The sequence below is a fragment of the Nerophis ophidion genome, linkage group LG22, assembly GCF_033978795.1.
Source record: "Nerophis ophidion isolate RoL-2023_Sa linkage group LG22, RoL_Noph_v1.0, whole genome shotgun sequence".
NCBI lineage: Eukaryota > Metazoa > Chordata > Actinopteri > Syngnathiformes > Syngnathidae > Nerophis > Nerophis ophidion.
Genome location: NC_084632.1, coordinates 9,071,383 through 9,091,762, shown reverse-complemented (window position 1 = coordinate 9,091,762; position 20,380 = coordinate 9,071,383). Strand labels below are relative to the sequence as shown.

At 41.8% G+C, this 20,380-nt stretch overlaps 1 protein-coding gene across 3 annotated transcripts in view; it reads left to right on the top strand.

Annotated features, from left to right (window-relative positions):
• Positions 1 to 20,380, top strand: part of tle5 (TLE family member 5, transcriptional modulator) — a 116,166-nt gene that overhangs the window by 67,383 nt on the left and 28,403 nt on the right. For all 3 annotated transcript variants that reach the window (XM_061883204.1, XM_061883203.1, XM_061883202.1), the window contains exon 3: positions 14,011 to 14,074. In XM_061883204.1, the coding sequence (XP_061739188.1) occupies positions 14,011 to 14,074 (64 nt within the window). The remainder of the gene's footprint in view (positions 1 to 14,010; positions 14,075 to 20,380) is intronic.

Below are 20,380 nucleotides of genomic sequence, written 5' to 3'. Positions count from 1 at the left end.
TTTTTTACTAGCAACCAAAAGTTGCAAACTTTATCGTCGATGTTCTTTACTAAATCCTTGCAGCAAAAATATGGCAATATCGCGAAATGATCAAGTATGACACATACAACTATCCCCGTTTAAATAAGAAAATCTCATTTCAGTAAGCCTTTAAGTGAAAATAAATGAAAGTAATATACTGTATGAATGGATATATTTAGTGTAATATATTTGGGAATCTTTTTAAGATTATCAATGAGAGGTAACACAAACATTAGCGTGGATATATGTCAGCTTTATTTTTCAATGCACTTTTGTAAACAGCTTCCAAAATGTACGTAAGATGTAATCAAATAAGGGACAGCGTACGTGTCAATTATGGTCCTTCAACAATCGCTATGCGTTCGGAATCACAATATATATTCATATATTACATGTAGCCTATTTTTTGTGCACTATTGACTGAATGCATCGAGGATTTGGCTCCCCAAAACAAGACTTTGCTCCCCGAAACTAGATGTTGTGATGAAGTATCCACCTCCACTGGTGTCAGGACTTTGTTTTGCTTTTTCGACGCAGAGGGAATTTCGGACAAGCCGGGCATGAATTAAAGGGGAACATTATCACAATTTCAAAAGGGTTAAAAACAATAAAAATCTGTTCCCAGTTGCTAAATGTTTTTTCAAAATTTTACCGGTCCCGGAATATCCCTAAAAAAAGCTTTAAAGTGCTTGATTTTCGCTATTTGCGATGCGACTATCCATTTCCCTGTGACGTCATACAGTGCTGCCAATGTAAACAAACAATGGCGGGTACTACAGCAAGATATAGCGACATTAGCTCGGATTCAGACTCGGATTTCAGCGACTTAAGCGATTCAACAGATTACGCATGTATTGAAACAGATGGTTGGAGTATGAAAGTATTGGAGAAGAAACTGAAGCTATTGAGCGAATAGCTATTGGTGCTATTCATAGCCATAGCATGGCCGAATAGCTGCGTTAGCATCGCCGGTAAAATGTGCGGACTAAACGATCAGGACTTTCGCATCTCTTGACACTGGAGCAACTTAAATCCGTCGATTGGTAAGTGTTTTTTTCGCATTAAATGTGGGTGGGAGGAAACGTAATATAGTTGCAAATGCATCTGCAGGTTATCCATACATCTCTGTGCCATGTCTGCTTTAGCACCGCCGGTAAATAGCATGTTAGCATCGATTAGCGTAGAATGTTAGCATCGATTAGCTGGCAGTCAACATCAACAAAACTCGCCTTTGTGATTTCGTTGACTATCGTTGCAAATGCATCTGCAGGTTATCCATACATCTCTGTGCCATGTCTGCCTTAGCATCGCCGGTAAAATGTGGAGACACTCTGGTACATTCAATGGGGGTCTGGCGGCAGACACTTTCGCAACTTCGGGCCAGTGGTGCAACTTGAATCCCTCCCTGTTAGTGTTGTTACACCCTCCGACAACACACCGACGAGGCATGATGTCTCCAAGGTTCCAAAAAATAGTCGAAAAAACGGAAAATAACAGAGCTGAGACCCGGTGTTTGTGATGTGTTGAAAATGAAAATGGCGGCTGTATTACCTCGGAGACGTCATCACCACATGAGCAATAAACAGAAAGGCGTTTAATTCGCCAACATTCACCCATTTAGATTTCGGAAATCGGTTTAAAAAATATACGGTCTTTTTTCTGCACCATCAAGGTATATATTGACGCTTACATAGGTCTGGTGATAATGTTCCCCTTTAAGCTACATGATTAATTTATTTACACACTATAATACAAAAACAGGGGAAACAAAGGGCGCGCTCAGTGGCGGACCAAAAACAGGGCTATGAAACAAAAGACTAGAACCGAGGCTAGTACTATAACCATGAAACAAAAACACTTGCTCAATGGCATGAGTAACAATGAACTACAAACAAAAACAGCATGATGGCATGGCTATGAACAACTAAAACAAAACACTTACTGTGACCAAAAACAGGGGGCATGAATAGCAAGGTGCGTGGCAGGTGATGGAGGGCATGAATGATGTGCAGCATAGGTAGGCAGGTAGCAAAGTTCCCAGGCCAAGGAACAGAAAACCTCCATCCATCCATCCATTTTCTACCGCTTATTCCCTTTCGGGGTCGCGGGGGGCGCTGGCGCCTATCTCAGCTACAATCGGGCGGAAAGCGGGGTACACCCTGGACAAGTCGCCACCTCATCGCAGGGCCAACACAGATAGACAGACAACATTCACACACTAGGGCCAATTTTAGTGTTGCCAATCAACCTATCCCCAGGTGCATGTCTTTGGAAGTGGGAGGAAGCCGGAGTACCCGGAGGGAACATGCAAACTCCACACAGAAAGATCCTCAGCCTGGAATTGAACCCAGGACTGTAGGACCTCCGTATTGTGAGGCAGACGCACTAACCCCTCTCCCACCGTGAAGCCACAAATGGCTTAAATACTGGCTGTGGTAACTAGAAACAGGTGTGAAGGGCAAGGTGAAAATCAATGAGTTGTCATGGTAACAAAAACAAACCAGGAAGTGGAAAAGCAAGAACTGAACGTCCCAAAAAACAAAACATAACATGACCAAACCTGATTTACAGGCATGACAGTTGGCAGGCTGCTCACAAAGGACGTAGCTCGCCCAAAAATGACCTAAAAGTGGCATTCGGGGTCATTGTCGTTTAAACCAAAGTCACATTTGAAAAAATTAGATTCTAATCCGATTTGGACTCCCTGCCTATATGTCGTCAAGTCAACTTCTTTTATATGCGTCCTTCCTTCCTGCTGAGCTCGCTACCCGATCTCCCACTAAGCTTCCGGGGCATATTTTGAATGGGATCCTTTTTGTTGCTCCGTTCTGAATCCTCAATAACATCCTGTGAGTATTTCTCCCCTTTCTTTGGTTTGGGTAATTCCCACAATGGTGAGCATCTCCGTTTAACCCCCCCCCCCGGTCTGAGCAGAATATACAGGGCCTGCCTGTTGACTCAGATGTGCTGGCAGGTTTGGGAGTCACAGTGGAAGCTTTGTAGTGATCTGCTGCAGCGCTTGAAAAGGCAAATGTACAACAGGCGCTCCCCTGGGTATAGTAGCAGCCATTGTATCCGTCTCCGTCTTCCTCTCCGCCTCCTCCCCATAATTCCCCGCCTCGGCTTCGCTTCCCTCGGTCGCATGCATAAATAGATCAGGGAATACATAAATCAAAATAAAGACGACAGCAGGAGCGATTTAGCGAGGGAAGAATCAGCAATAAAACTCCATCAAAGTGTCTTTTGAGAGCAGCGGTGCATGCCCGGGGGCTGATGAGCACCAATCACAAAAGACCATCCCAGGTAGACTGACAGCGGGGGGACATGTTGCCATGACAACCCACCGCACAGCCCAGCACATGTGCACACGGGGAGCGGGAAGCGTGTGGAAGCTGCACACAAGCGTGTGTGGTGTCATATATGGACTAGGGATGTAGGGTATTACAAACCCTGTGTCCATATGAGTTGGGAAATTGCGTTTGATGTAAATATAAACGGAATACAATGATTTGCAAATCCTTTTTCAACCCTTATTCAATTGAATGCACTACAAAGATATTTGATGTTCAAACTCATAAACTTTATTTTTTTTTGCAAATAATAATCAACTTAGAATTTCATGGCTGCAACACGTGCCAAAGTAGTTGGGAAAGGGCATGTTCACCACTGTGTTACATCAACTTTTCTGTTAACAACACTCAATAAACGTTTGGGAACTGAAGAAAATAATTGTTGAAGCTTTGAAAGTGGAATTCTTTCCCATTCTTTTTTTATGTAGAGCTTCAGTTGTTCAACAGTCCGGGGTCTCCGCTGTCGTATTTCACGCTTCATAGTGCGCCAATACATTTTCGATGGGCGACAGGTCCTGACTGCAGGCGGCCAGTAAAGCACCCACACTCTTTTTTTACGAAGCCAAGCTGTTGTAACACTTGTCTTGCTGAAATAAGCAGGGGCGTCCATGATAACATTGCTTGGATGACAACATATGTTGCTCCAAAACCTGTATGGACCATTCGGCATTAATGGTGCCTTCACAGATGTGTAAGTTACCCATGCCTTGGGCACTAATACACCCCCATACCATCACAGATGCTGGCTTTTGAACTTTGTGCCTATAACAATCCGGATGGTTATTTTCCTCTTTGTTCTGGAGGACACCACGTCCTCTGTTTCCAAAAATAATTTAAAATGTGGACTCGTCAGACCACAGAACACCTTTCCACTTTGCATCAGTCCATTTTAGGTGAGCTGAGGCCCAGCTAAGCCGGCGGCGTTTCAGGATATTGTTGATAAATGGGTTTGTCTTTGCATAGTAGAGTTTTAACTTGCATTTACAGATGTAGCGGCCAACTGTAGTTACTGACAGTGGTTTTATGAAGTTTTCCTGAGCCCATGTGGTGATATCCTTTACACACTGATGTCGGGTTTTTTATGCAGTACCGCCTGAGGGATCAAAAGTCCGTAATATCATCGCTTACGTGCAGTGATTTCTCGAGATTCTCTGAACCTTTTGATGATTTTACGGACTGTTGATGGTAAAATCCCTAAATTCCTTGCAATAGCTCGTTGAGAAATGTTGTTCTAAAACTGTTCAAAAATTTGCTTACAAATTAGTGACCCTCACCCCATCCTTGTTTGTGAATTACTTAGCATTTTATGGAAGCTGCTTTTATACCCAAAAGCACTCAACTGTTCCCAATTAGCCTGCACATCTGTGGGATGTTGCATATAAGTGCTTGATGAGCATTCCTCAACTTTATCAGTATTTATTGCCACATTTGCCAACTTCTTTGTCACGTGTTGCCCGCATCAAACTCTAAAGTTAATGATTATTTGCAACAAAAAAATGTTTATCAGTTTGAACATCAAATATGTTGTCTTTGTAGCATATTCAACTGAATATGGGTTGAAAATGATTCGCAAATCATTGTATTCCGTTTAGATTTACATCTAACACAATTTCCCAACTCATATGGAAACGGGGTTTGTAGTATAGTATCGCCATAAACGGTACTATACTATGTTTGAAAAGTACCAGTTCGCCATATTTTTGTTAACAGGCATGACTACGCATCATGTTCAGCAGCGCGCACACACAGAGTACTTACAAGCAGACACAGCGTGCAGACAGAAAAGGGGTGAACAGACACATTTTGGCTTAAAAATTAAAGATAAAGGTGACATTATAACACTGAAACACCCTCAGGAAGAGCTGCTTTAAGACATGGCTATCTAGCATCCATCCACAGTGTTTTAGCTACTTCTAAATCACTAATCCTGGCCTCCATGGCGACAAATAAAGTTTTTAAAAGTAGCATTATCACTGGAGGACAAAGAATAGCTAAACATGCTTCCCTACACACTGTAGGAGGATACTATAGCTCACCGCCGTCACAATGTAAACAAATGCCATGGGTGGACCTACACCTGACATCCATTGTAATGATACCAAGTACAAGACCGTATGTAGTTGATACTACTATGATTACATCTATATTTTTTATCATCACAACATCTTATTTTTAAAGTAATTTTATGTTCACAAACTCAGTAAATATGTCCCTGAACACATGAGGACTTAAATTATGACCAATGTATGATCCTGTAACTACTTGGTATCAGATCGATACATGTGGTATCTTGTGATAATATATATTATGTATATGTTTTTATTAGTAACATATTACATTTGTGCTGCAAAACGTTTCATTAATTTTGTATTATAGTGTTTATGTTATCTGGTCAAAATCCCCTTAAAAGTGTCCTATACATTTGTACTACATTTTTGGTCTATTATAGTTTTTGTTAGCATTTTATAGTTTTGATGTCATTAATGTTTTAGTATTCATAACCAGTCCCTTTCTCCGCCTTGTCAAAATCCCCCTAAGCGTGTCCCAAACATTTGTGTTACGGTTCTGCTGCACAAATGTTTTCTCGAGCTACCTTAGTTTTTATGTCAACCTTTTTAACTATTCATAACCAGTCCCCTGCATCTAAGGAGGGCGTGGCTCGGATGGTAGAGCAGCCGTGCCAGCAACTTGAGGGTTCCGGGTTCAATCCCCGCTTCTGCCTTCCTAGTCAGTGCCGTTGTGTCCTTGGGCAAGACACTCGACCCACCCGCTCCCAGTGCCACCCACACTGCTTTAAATGGAGCTTAATGACGTAGATAATGGCTTGCACTATGTAAAGCGCTTTGAGTCTCTAGAGAAAAGCACTATATAAATATAATTAACTTGTCAAAATCTCCCCAAACTACACTAAAACGTTTGCGTTGCAATTTTTTTGTCTAACTTTTATAGTTTTTATGTCATTAACTTTTAGTTTTTGTGTTATTGTTATTAATCATATTCAGCCCAGCCAACTTGACAATATCTCCCCAAACTTTTGCCATTTGTTCGTGCTGCAAATTTTATTTTGTCTTATTATTATTATAGTTTTGATGTCTACCTTTTATAATGTTTCTGTTAAAGTTTTATTATTCATAACCAGCCCCAAACTATCTCCCCAAACATTTGTGCTACAATTTTTTGTGTCTAACTTTTATCATTTTTATGTTATTAAAGTAGCACTAAGTAAAGGCCTACTGAAATGAGATTTTGTTATTCCATTCTATGTGTCATACTTGATCATTTCACAATATTGCCATATTTTTGCTGAAAGGATTTAGTAGAGAACATCGACGATAAAGTTCGCAACTTTTGGTCGCTAATAAAAAAGCCTTGCCTGTACCGGAAGTAGCAGACGATGTGCGCGTGACGTCACCGGTGTGAGGACTCCTCACATTGTTTATAATCATGGCCACTAGCAGCTAGAGCGATTCAGACTGAGAAAGCGACAATTTCACCATTAGTTTGAGCGAGGATGAAAGATTTGTGGATGAGGAAATTGATGGTGTAGGACTAGAAAAAATAAATAAATAAAAAATAAATAAAAAGCGACGGCTCCGTAATTAGACACATTTACTAGGATAATTCTAGAAGATCCCTTATCTGCTTATTGTTTAATAGTGTTTTAGTGAGATTGTAAAAAGGCATACCTCAAGGTCGGATGGCTGCGGTGAACACGCCAGTGTCTCAGAGAGAAGCCGAGGAGCAAAGCTCACAGCTGCCTTTTTTGACAGCTGCTGCAGGAGGACGCATAATCCACTGATGTCTCCGGTAAGATATATATCACAATTTCCCCATCCAAAAACATGCTGGTTGACGTAGAGAAACATGTTCGCTTGACCGCTCTGTGTTAAAGCTTCACAACAAACAAAGAAACACCGGCTGTGTTTCGGTTGCTAAAGGCAGCTGCAATCCACCGCTTTCCACCAACAGCATTCTTCTTTGACGTCTCCATTATTAATTGAAAAAATTACAAAAGATTCAGCAACACAGATGTCCAAATTACTGTGTAATTATGTGATGAAAATAGACAACTTTTAGCCGTGTGTGGTGCTGGGCTAAAATGTCCCCTCCAACCAATAACGTCACAAACACACGTCATCATTCCGCGACGTTTTCAACAGGAAACTCCGCAGGAAATTTAAAATTGCAATTTAGTAAACTAAAAAGGCCGTATTGGCATGTGTTGCAATGTTAATATTTCATCATTGATATATAAACTATCAGACTGCGTGGTCGGTAGTAGTGGGTTTCAGGAGGCCTTTAAGGTTCATGAAATATTTTCATACATTTTGGGAAGATACATGGACTCACAACTAGTTGAATGCCACCTCTGTCGTGGCCTGAGAAGGTCTGTATGGCTTTTACTGGCATTGAGCAACTTTGAGGAGGGTGGCAGGAACCCTGCCACACAAACAAGTACAAATGTGCATACCCCACTCCCCCTTTGCTCGTTCCTTAAAAAGACAGAAGCTGATATGCTTAGTGGGAAAATTGATTTTATCAGGCAGAAAATAAGCAAAAAAGATATTTAATTTTACTGAGATTTCAGTTTTTGCAGTGTTGTTAATAACATTAAAGGCCTACTGAAACCCACTACTACCGACCACGCAGTCTGATAGTTTATATATCAATGATGAAATATTAACATTGCAACACATGCCAATACGGCCGCTTTCGTTTACTAAATTACAATTTTAAATTTCCCGTGGAGTTTCCTGTTGAAAACGTCGCGTATGATGACGCGTGTTTGTGACGTTATTGGTTGGAGGCGACATATTAGCCCAGCCCCACTCACGGCTAAAAGTCGTCTCTTTTCATCGCATAATTACACAGTGTTTTGGACATCTGTGTTGCTGAATCTTTTGCAATTTGTTCAACTAATAATGGAGACTATAAAGAAGAATGCTGTTGGTGGAAAGCGGTGGATTGCAGCTGCCTTTAGCAACCGAAACACAGCCGGTGTTTCTTTGTTTGTTGTGAAGCTTTAATATGGAACAGAGCGGTCAAGCGAACATGTTTCTCTACCGGCGTCAGGGACGGCGTGGCGCAGTGGGAGAGTTGCCGTGCGCAACCCGAGGGTCCCTGGTTCAAATCCCACCTAGTACCAACCTCGTCACGTCCGTTGTGTCCTGAGCAAGACACTTCACCCTTGCTCCTGATGGGTGCTGGTTGGCGCCTTGCATGGCAGCTCCCTCCATCAGTGTGTGAATGTGTGTGTGAATGGGTAAATGTGGAAGTAGTGTCAAAGCGCTTTGAGTACCTTGAAGGTAGAAAAGCGCTATACAAGTACAACCCATTTATCATTTACCACATGTCAACCAGCAAGTTTTTGGATGAGAAAATTGTGATATTAAGTCGGCTCTTACCGGAGACTTGAGCGGAGTTTGGCTCCTCCTGCAGCAGCTGTCAAAAAGGCAGCTGTGACTTTCTTGGCTCCTCCATATGGCTTCCCTCAGAGACACTGGCGGTCACCACAGCCCTCCGACTTTCAGGTATGACTTTATAATCTCACTAAAACACTACTAACACAATAAGCAGATAAGGGATTTTCCAGAATTATCCCATGTGTGAAATAACATCTGAATTGCTCCCACTGCCGTCACCTTTTTTTTTCTTTTTCTGTGCTTCACTCTAACTTTCCTCATCCACAAATCTTTCATCCTCGCTCAAATTAATGGGGAAATCGTCACTTTCTCGGTCCGAATCGCTCTTGCTGCTGGTGGCTATGATTATAAACAATGTGAGGATGTGAGGAGCCCTACAACCCGTGACGTCACGCGCACATCGTCTGCTACTTCCGGTGCAGGCAAGGCTTTTTTATTAGCGACCAAACGTTACGAACTTTATCGTCGATGTTCTCTACTAAATCTTTTCAGCAAAAATATGGCAATATCGCGAAATGATCAAGTATGACACACAAAATGGACCTGCTATCCCCGTTTAAATAAGAAAATCTCATTTCAGTAGGCTATTAAAACTATAATAGTTTATAGTATAATAGTTTGGGGAGATTGGCTATCGTCACTAGTCAGAAAATTTATTTTAGAGTCATTTAAAAACCTTAACGCACAAACGAACGGCAGTGTTATTTTATCATCTGCAATCAAGGCGGGGGCCACTTTACACGGGTGGTTAAGGGATTATTAGCCCTGGATGGGTTTATAATGATAGATGCATCATCACTTCTTCAGCGCCCTGCTGTAAAGAAAAAAGATTGCTCTTTAAGTCGCGCTTTGCAGTCATGATTGCGCAGATGTGCAGCAACGTCAGCTGATTGGAATCAGCCCAGACCTTCTGCTCATGATTGTTTGAGTCGTGACGTGGACAGCTGTGTGTGGAGAAGGCTCATACCTGGCCTTCAAAATCATCTGCTGGTGTTTGACCAGATCTCACTTCCATGCTGACAGAGAGCTGCATACACACTGCTTGTGTAAACTGATGATCAAAGCTGCTGTGTATCATGTTGCCGCGTCGCCAAAGAACTTTTTCACTTCTGATAGGACAGCCGATACCAGAGCTTAGAGTATTTGTCGATATCAGCACCAGTCATACATATTTTATTACTTTGCAATAGGGTTGTTCGGTATACCGGTACTGATAAAGTACTGCGATACTAATTGATTGAAATAGGTACTATTCCCCCTTTAAATAGTACCGGTACATTCCTTTCATCTGAATCCCCGCTATGTGGCGGTGACTACAGAGCTGAGGCGCATGATGTTGAGTGTGTCAAAACACACACACAAACTGCATACAAGCAATAAACTCTTAGAGAGGAGGAATGGCAAAAAAAGACAATTCTGCTGGTTAATAAATTGAATCACAAAATGGAGGCATTTGGGCTTCAAAATTAACGGTGAAGGTGACGCTCTAAACACAGAAGCACCGCGCTTCAAGTGTTGCTTTAAAACACGCCCCGCCAAATGTGGCGATTTGTATTAGCACCTTTGCTTCAAACTTAGGTAAACATTTAAATAATAGGCATTACGATCTTCACAAAGAGTTTAAATACTGACAGGTAATAATGTAGTTGTTAAACCTGTCCTGCTGTTCTGCTCCGGTGCAGACCGAAGAAAAAGAACACAGGCAGATGTTCCCTTCAGGGTCCATGTTTTCGTCAGGTTAACACACTTCACTTTACCCGAAAATGGTCTGCTAAGCTCCAGTTTCACGCCAGAAAGACGAGACTGCCGATTTATGACAATCTGGTTGCTTTATTGTTAGTTTTGCAGGACACAACCGGACCTATTCATCACTACTGTGCAGTGCAAGCGCTACCGCTCTCTCTCTTTGCTCGCCCACTCACTCACTGACGTCACTCAGCCTACAGGTTGCCTTTCTCTTAAACACACATTACATCGATCGGTGCTTTGGGGCCTGAGCACCCACATGGGATTGATGGCAATTTACAGTCTTTAAAATAAGTTTTTAATCTTCTTGTTGTTAATTGTTTGGCGAGTTTGGTCCATTTTACAGAACAAAACCCAGGATATTAGCTGTGTGAGACATCAAGTTACCTGTGAGTTATCCCAGTATATCATCTATGTGAGACATCAAGTTACCTGTGAGTAATCTCAGGATATTATGTGTGTGAGACATCAAGTTACCTGGGAGTAATCCCAGGATTTTAACTATGTGAGACATCAAGTTACCTGTGAGTAATTCCAGGATGTGAGTAATCCCAGGGTATTATCTATGTGAGACATCAAATTACCTGTGAGTAATCCCAGGATATTATCTCAAATGACCTGTGAGTAATCCCAGGATATTATCCGTGTGAGACATCAAGTTACCTGTGAGTAATCCCAGGATATTATCTATGTGAGACATCAAGTTACCTGTGAGTAATGCCAGGATATTATGTGTGTGAGACATCAAGTTACCTGTGAGTAATCCCAGGATATTATCTCAAATTACCTGTGAGTAATCCCAGGATATTATGTGTGTGAGACATCAAGTTACCTGTGAGTAATCCCAGGATATTATGTGTGTGAGACATCTAGTTACCTGTGAGTAATCCCAGGATATCATTTGTGTGAGACATCAAGTTACCTGTGAGTAATCCCAGCATATTATCCATGTGAGACTTCAAGTCGCCTGTGAGTAATCCCATCATATTATCTGTGTCAGACATCAAATTACCTGTGAGTAATCCCAGGATATTATCTCAAATTACCTGTGAGTAATCCCAGGATATTTTCTATGTGAGACATCAAATTACCTGTGAGTAATCCCAGGATATTATCTATGTGAGACATCAAGTTACCTGTGAGTAATCCCAGGATATTTTCTATGTGAGACATCAAATTACCTGTGAGTAATCCCAGGATATTATCTATGTGAGACATCAATTTACCTGTGAGTAATCCCAGGATATTTTCTATGTGAGACATTAAATTACCTGTAAGTAATCCCAGGATATTAACTATGTGAGACATCAAGTTACCTGTGAGTAATCCCAGGATATTATCTCAAATTACCTGTGAGTTATCCCAGTATATTATCTATGTGAGACATCAAGTTACCTGTGAGTAATCCCAGGATATTATCTATGTGAGACATCAAATTACCTGTGAGTAATCCCAGGATATTATCTCAAATGACCTGTGAGTAATCCCAGGATATTATCTGTGTGAGACATCAAATTACCTGTGAGTAATCCCAGGATATTATCTCAAATGACCTGTGAGTAATCCCAGGATATTATCCGTGTGAGACATCAAATTACCTGTGAGTAATCCCAGAATATTAAGTGTGTGAGACATCAAATTACCTGTGAGTAATCCCAGGATATTATGTGTGTGAGACATCAAGTTACCTGTGAGTAATCCCAGGATATTATCTCAAATTACCTGTGAGTAATCCCAGGATATTATCTCAAATGACCTGTGAGTTATCCCAGGATATTATCTATGTTAGACGTCAAGTCGCCTGTGAGTAATCCCAGGATATTATCTCAAATTACCTGTGAGTAATCCCAGGATATTATCTATGTGAGACATCAAATTACCTGTGAGTAATCCCAGGATATTATCTCAAATTACCTGTGAGTAATCCCAGGATATTATCTATGTGAGAAATCAAATTACCTGTGAGTAATCCCAGGATATTTTCTCAAATTACCTGTGAGACATCAAGTTACCTGTGAGTAATCCCAGGATATTATCCATGTGAGACATCAAATTACCTGTGAGTAATCCCAGGATATTATGTGTGTGAGACATCAAGTTACCTGTGAGTAATCCCAGGATATTATCTCAAATTACCTGTGAGTAATCCCAGGATATTATGTGTGTGAGACATCAAGTTACCTGTGAGTAATCCCAGGATATTATCTCAAATTAGCTGTGAGTAATCCCAGGATTTTATCTATGTGAGACCTCAAATTACCTGTGAGTAATCCCAGGATATTATCTCAAATTACCTGTGAGTAATCCCAGGATATTATCTCAAATTACCTGTGAGTAATCCCAGGATATTATCTATGTGAGACATCAAATTACCTGTGAGTAATCCCAGGATATTATCTCAAATTACCTGTGAGTATTCCCAGGATATTATCTATGTGAGACATTAAGTTACCTGTGAGTAATCCCAGGATATTATCTATTTGAGACATCAAATTACCTGTGAGTAATCCCAGGATATTATGTGTGTGAGACATCAAGTTACCTGTGAGTAATCCCAGGATATTATCTCAAATTACCTGTGAGTAATCCCAGGATATTATCTATGTGGGACATCAAATTACCTGTGAGTAATCCCAGGATATTATCTCAAATTACCTGTGAGTAATCCCAGGATATTATCTCAAATTACCTGTGAGTAATCCCAGGATATTATCTCAAATTACCTGTGAGTAATCCCAGGATATTATCTATGTGAGACATCAAGTTACCTGTGAGTAATCCCAGGATATTATCTATGTGAGACATCAAATTACCTGTGAGTAATCCCAGGATATTATGTGTGTGAGACATCAAGTTACCTGTGAGTAATCCCAGGATATTATCTCAAATTACCTGTGAGTAATCCCAGGATATTATGTGTGTGAGACATCAATGTGCCAGCGAAGACGACCGTAACGAAACCCGAGTTACCTCTAATGGATCTGTGAGACCTGTAGGCTGAACGTGGACCTTTCCGCCATGATCTTGCCTTGTCTGCCCCTCACATGGGATCATGCCCTGTCAGACCTCCTTCCATCAACAGATTTTCCTGACACCTTCCCCTCCCCCCACCTCTCGTCTTGTCCATTCGAGCATGGGCCTGACGTGTTGACGTGTCCTCCTTTGTCCTGTCGCCCGGCGTGTCATCAGCGCCGACCAGATTACAGCTAATGGCTGTCGAAGCCGGGAACACTGGGCTGCTATATTTAGATGGGACTCTAGATGGAGGACTCGTAGTGGATTTTACAAAGCGTGTGTGCAGAATTCCGACCTACTTTGACAGTGTGGAGCTGTGAAAAGCTTCCGGCTGCAGCGAGGACAGTAATGATGATGAAGGTGGCGAGGGGATGATAATGAAGGTGGTGATGAAGCGATGACGTGGAGGTAACCAGCTTGACTCCTTTCCTCCTCTTCTCTCCTTTCATCCCCAGCCTCAAGCTGGAGTGCGACAAGTTGGCCAGCGAGAAGTCCGAGATGCAGCGTCATTACATCATGGTGAGTGCAGACTGTCCAACACGCTCCAAGTCCTCAGCCATGAAAACACCAAATGTTTGCTATTTCATGAGGCTGAGGGTCCGTCCGCAACACACCATTCTGTTTGATTCGATTCTTTGAGGTAACGATTCCGTTCAGATTTTTGCAATGCATCATTTGGTTTGAAAATGAAACAAAAACAAAATGATAATAAAACAATTTCAAAACAGGTTACAAATAGGGCTGGGCGAAATATGGATATACTGGACATACGTCACACACTGTCACCCCATACGTCACATACTGTCACCTCATACGTCACATACTGTCACCTCATGCGTCACATACTGTCACCTCATACGTCACATACTGTCACCTCATACGTCACATACTGTCACCTCATGCGTCACATACTGTCACCTCATACGTCACATACTGTCACCTCGTACTGTCACCTCATACGTCACATACTGTCACCTCATACATCACATACTGTCACCTCATACATCACCAACTGTCACCTCATACGTCACATACTGTCACCTCATACGTCACATACTGTCACCTCATACGTCACATACTGTCACCTCATACGTCACATACTGTCACCTCATACGTCACATACTGTCACCTCATACGTCACATACTGTCACCTCATACTGTCACCTCATACGTCACATACTGTCACCTCACGCGTCACATACTGTCACCTCACACGTCACATACTGTCACCTCATACGTCACATACTGTCACCTCATACGTCACATTCTGTCACCTCATACGTCACATTCTGTCACCTCATACGTCACATTCTGTCACCTCATACGTCACATACTGTCACCTCATACGTCACATACTGTCACCTCATACGTCACATACTGTCACCTCATGCGTCACATACTGTCACCTCATACGTCACATACTGTCACCTCGTACTGTCACCTCATACGTCACATACTGTCACCTCATACATCACATACTGTCACCTCATACGTCACAAACTGTCACCTCATACGTCACATACTGTCACCTCATACGTCACATACTGTCACCTCATACGTCACATACTGTCACCTCATACGTCACATACTGTCACCTCATACTGTCACCTCATACGTCACATACTGTCACCTCATACTGTCACCTCATACGTCACATACTGTCACCTCATACGTCACATACTGTCACCTCATACGTCACATACTGTCACCTCATGCGTCACATACTGTCACCTCATACGTCACATACTGTCACCTCGTACTGTCACCTCATACGTCACATACTGTCACCTCATACATCACATACTGTCACCTCATACATCACAAACTGTCACCTCATACGTCACATACTGTCACCTCATACGTCACATACTGTCACCTCATACGTCACATACTGTCACCTCATACGTCACATACTGTCACCTCATACGTCACATACTGTCACCTCATACTGTCACCTCATACGTCACATACTGTCACCTCATGCGTCACATACTGTCACCTCACACGTCACATACTGTCACCTCACACGTCACATACTGTCACCTCATACGTCACATACTGTCACCTCATACGTCACATTCTGTCACCTCATACGTCACATTCTGTCACCTCATACGTCACATACTGTCACCTCATACGTCACATACTGTCACCTCATACGTCACATACTGTCACCTCATGCGTCACATACTGTCACCTCATACGTCACATACTGTCACCTCGTACTGTCACCTCATACGTCACATACTGTCACCTCATACATCACATACTGTCACCTCATACGTCACAAACTGTCACCTCATACGTCACATACTGTCACCTCATACGTCACATACTGTCACCTCATACGTCACATACTGTCACCTCATACGTCACATACTGTCACCTCATACTGTCACCTCATACGTCACATACTGTCACCTCATACTGTCACCTCATACGTCACATACTGTCACCTCATACTGTCACCTCATACGTCACATACTGTCACCTCATACTGTCACCTCATACGTCACATACTGTCACCTCATGCGTCACATACTGTCACCTCACACGTCACATACTGTCACCTCACACGTCACATACTGTCACCTCATACGTCACATACTGTCACCTCATACGTCACATTCTGTCACCTCATACGTCACATACTGTCACCTCATACGTCACATACTGTCACTTCACACGTCACATACTGTCACCTCACACGTCACATACTGTCACCTCACACGTCACATACTGTCACCTCACACGTCACATACTGTCACCTCATACGTCACATACTGTCACCTCATACGTCACATACTGTCACCTCATACGTCACATACCGTCACTTCATACGTCACAAACTGTCACCTCATACGTCACATGCCATCACCTCATACGTCACATACTGTCACCTCATACGTCACATACTGTCACCTCATACGTCACATACTGTCACCTCATACGTCACATACTGTCACCTCACACGTCACATACTGTCACCTCATACTGTCACCTCATACGTCACATACTGTCACCTCATACGTCACATACTGTCACCTCATACGTCACATACTGTCACCTCATACGTCACATACTGTCACCTCACACGTCACATACTGTCACCTCACACGTCACATACTGTCACCTCATACTGTCACCTCATACGTCACATACTGTCACCTCACACGTCACATACTGTCACCTCATACGTCACATTCTGTCACCTCATACGTCACATACTGTCACCTCACACGTCACATACTGTCACCTCACACGTCACATACTGTCACCTCACACGTCACATACTCTCACCTCATACGTCACATACTGTCACCTCATACGTCACATACTGTCACCTCACACATCACATACTGTCACCTCATACATCACATACTGTCACCTCATACGTCACATACTGTCACCTCATACGTCACATACTGTCACCTCATACGTCACATACTGTCACCTCATACGTCACATACTGTCACCTCATATGTCACCTCATACTGTCACCTCATACTGTCACCTCATACTGTCACATACTGTCACCTCATACGTCACATACTGTCACCTCATACATCACATACTATCACCTCATACGTCACACGTCACATACTGTCACCTCATACGTCACATACTGTCACCTCATACTGTCACCTCATACGTCACATACTGTCACCTCATACTGTCACCTCATACGTCACATACTGTCACCTCATACTGTCACCTCATACGTCACATACTGTCACCTCATACGTCACATACTGTCACCTCATACGTCACATACTGTCACCTCATACGTCACATACTGTCACCTCATACGTCACATACTGTCACCTCATACGTCACATACTGTCACCTCATACGTCGCATACTGTCACCTCATACGTCGCATACTGTCACCTCATACGTCGCATACTGTCACCTCATACGTCGCATACTGTCACCTCATACGTCACATACTGTCACCTCATACGTCACATACTGTCACCTCATACGTCACATACTGTCACCTCATACGTCACATACTGTCGTCACATACTGTCACCTCATACGTCACATACTGTCACCTCATACGTCACATACTGTCACCTCATACGTCACATACTGTCACCTCATATGTCACATACTGTCACCTCACACGTCACATACTGTCACCTCATACGTCACATACTGTCACCTCATACGTCACATACTGTCACCTCATACTGTCACCTCACACGTCACATACTGTCACCTCACACGTCACATACTGTCACCTCATACGTCACATACTGTCACCTCATACGTCACATACTGTCACCTCATACGTCACATACTGTCACCTCATACGTCACATACTGTCACCTCATACGTCACATGCCATCACCTCATACGTCACATACCGTCACCTCATACGTCACATACCGTCACCTCATACGTCACATACCGTCACCTCATGCGTCACATACTGTCACCTCATACGTCACATACTGTCACCTCACACGTCACATACTGTCACCTCACACGTCACATACTGTCACCTCATACTGTCACCTCATACGTCACATACTGTCACCTCATACGTCACATACTGTCACCTCATACGTCACATACTGTCACCTCACACGTCACATACTGTCACCTCACACGTTACATACTGTCACCTCATACTGTCACTCATACGTCACATACTGTCACCTCACACGTCACATACTGTCACCTCATACGTCACATTCTGTCACCTCATACGTCACATACTGTCACCTCACACGTCACATACTGTCACCTCACACGTCACATACTCTCACCTCATACGTCACATACTGTCACCTCATACGTCACATACTGTCACCTCACACGTCACATACTGTCACCTCACACGTCACATACTGTCACCTCATACGTCACATACTGTCACCTCATACGTCACATACTGTCACCTCATACGTCACATACTGTCACATACTGTCACCTCATACGTCACATACTGTCACCTCATACGTCACATACTGTCACCTCATACGTCACAGACTGTCACCTCATACATCACATACTATCACCTCATACGTCACACGTCACATACTGTCACCTCATACGTCACATACTGTCACCTCATACGTCACATACTGTCACCTCATACTGTCACCTCATACGTCACATACTGTCACCTCATACTGTCACCTCATACGTCACATACTGTCACCTCATACATCACATACTGTCACCTCATACGTCACATACTGTCACCTCATACGTCATATACTGTCACCTCATACGTCACATACTGTCACCTCATACGTCACATACTGTCACCTCATACGTCACATACTGTCACCTCATACGTCACATACTGTCACCTCATACGTCACATACTGTCACCTCATACGTCACATACTGTCACCTCATACGTCACATACTGTCACCTCTAAAGTCACATACATATAAGCCAGGGGTCACCAACCTTTTTGAAACCAAGAGCTACTTCTTGGGTACTGATTAATGCGAAGGGCTACCAGTTTGATACACACTTAAATAAATTGCCAGAATTAGCCAATTTGCTCAATTTACCTTTAATATATATATATATATATATATATATATATATATATATATATATATATATATATATATATATATATATATATATATATATATATCCATCCATTTTCTACCGCTTATTCCCTTTTGGGATCGCAGGGGGCGCTGGCGCCTATCTCAGCTACAATCATAAATATATATATATATATATATATATATATATATATATATAAATGGGTATTTCTGTCTGTCATTCCGTCGTACATTTTTTTTTTCCTTTTACGGAAGGTTTTTTGTCGAGAATAAATCATGAAAAAAACACTTAATTGAACGGTTTATTTCTTCTAGATTTTCCAGAAACATTTTTTTAAAAGAAATTCAAAAGACTTTCAAATAAGATTTAAATTTGATTCTAAAGATTTTCTAGATTGGCCAGAATAATTTTGGGGAATTTTAATCATAACTTTGAGAAAAATTTCACAAATATTCTTCGTCGAAAAAGCAGAAACTAAAATGAAGAATTAAATTAAAATATATTTATTCTTTACAATAAAAATTTAAAAAATACTTGAACATTGATTTAAATTGTCAGGAAAGAAGAGGAAGTAATTTAAAAGGTAAAAAGGTATATGTGGTCCTTTTTTTTATTTTTATTTTTTTATTTTTCCTTTGTCATGAAAAAGGGACGGTTTTGTCATGAAAAGGGAGGTATTTGTGGTTGGTGCACTAATTGTAAGTGTATATTGTGTTTTTTATGTTGATTTAATAAAAAAAATAGATGAAATTGTTTTTTTTTGTTTTTTAAATAAAAATTAATAAAAAAATTCTTCCGTGGCCCGGCACCAATGGAGGTTGAGGACCACTGAAATAAATGATCAAAAAATTTATATTTCGTTGTTTTCTTACTGTACCGAAAATGAACCGAACCGTGACATCTGAACCGAGGTACGTACCGAACCAAACATTTTTGTGTACCGTTACACCCCTAGGAAATAGTCTCAAAGCGCTTTGAGTTCCTTAAAAAAAGGTAGAAAAGCACTATACAAGTACAACCCAAAAAATTCCAAAAATCTATTATTTTTATTTTGTAATGTTATTTATTTATAAGAATCGTTTTGAATCAAGAATTGATTCTGAATCAAATCTTTACCCCCCCCCCAAGAATCGAATCTAATAAAATCAAGAATCACAGCCCTATTCCCAAACCGCTTATGTCGACATGACAAAAACCCGGGCGTGCCAGCCAGTCTTGACTCACCTGGTCTGAGGTCCAAACAACACTTGCAAAGTCAGGCGTGTATGTTGAGCAAGTTTTCG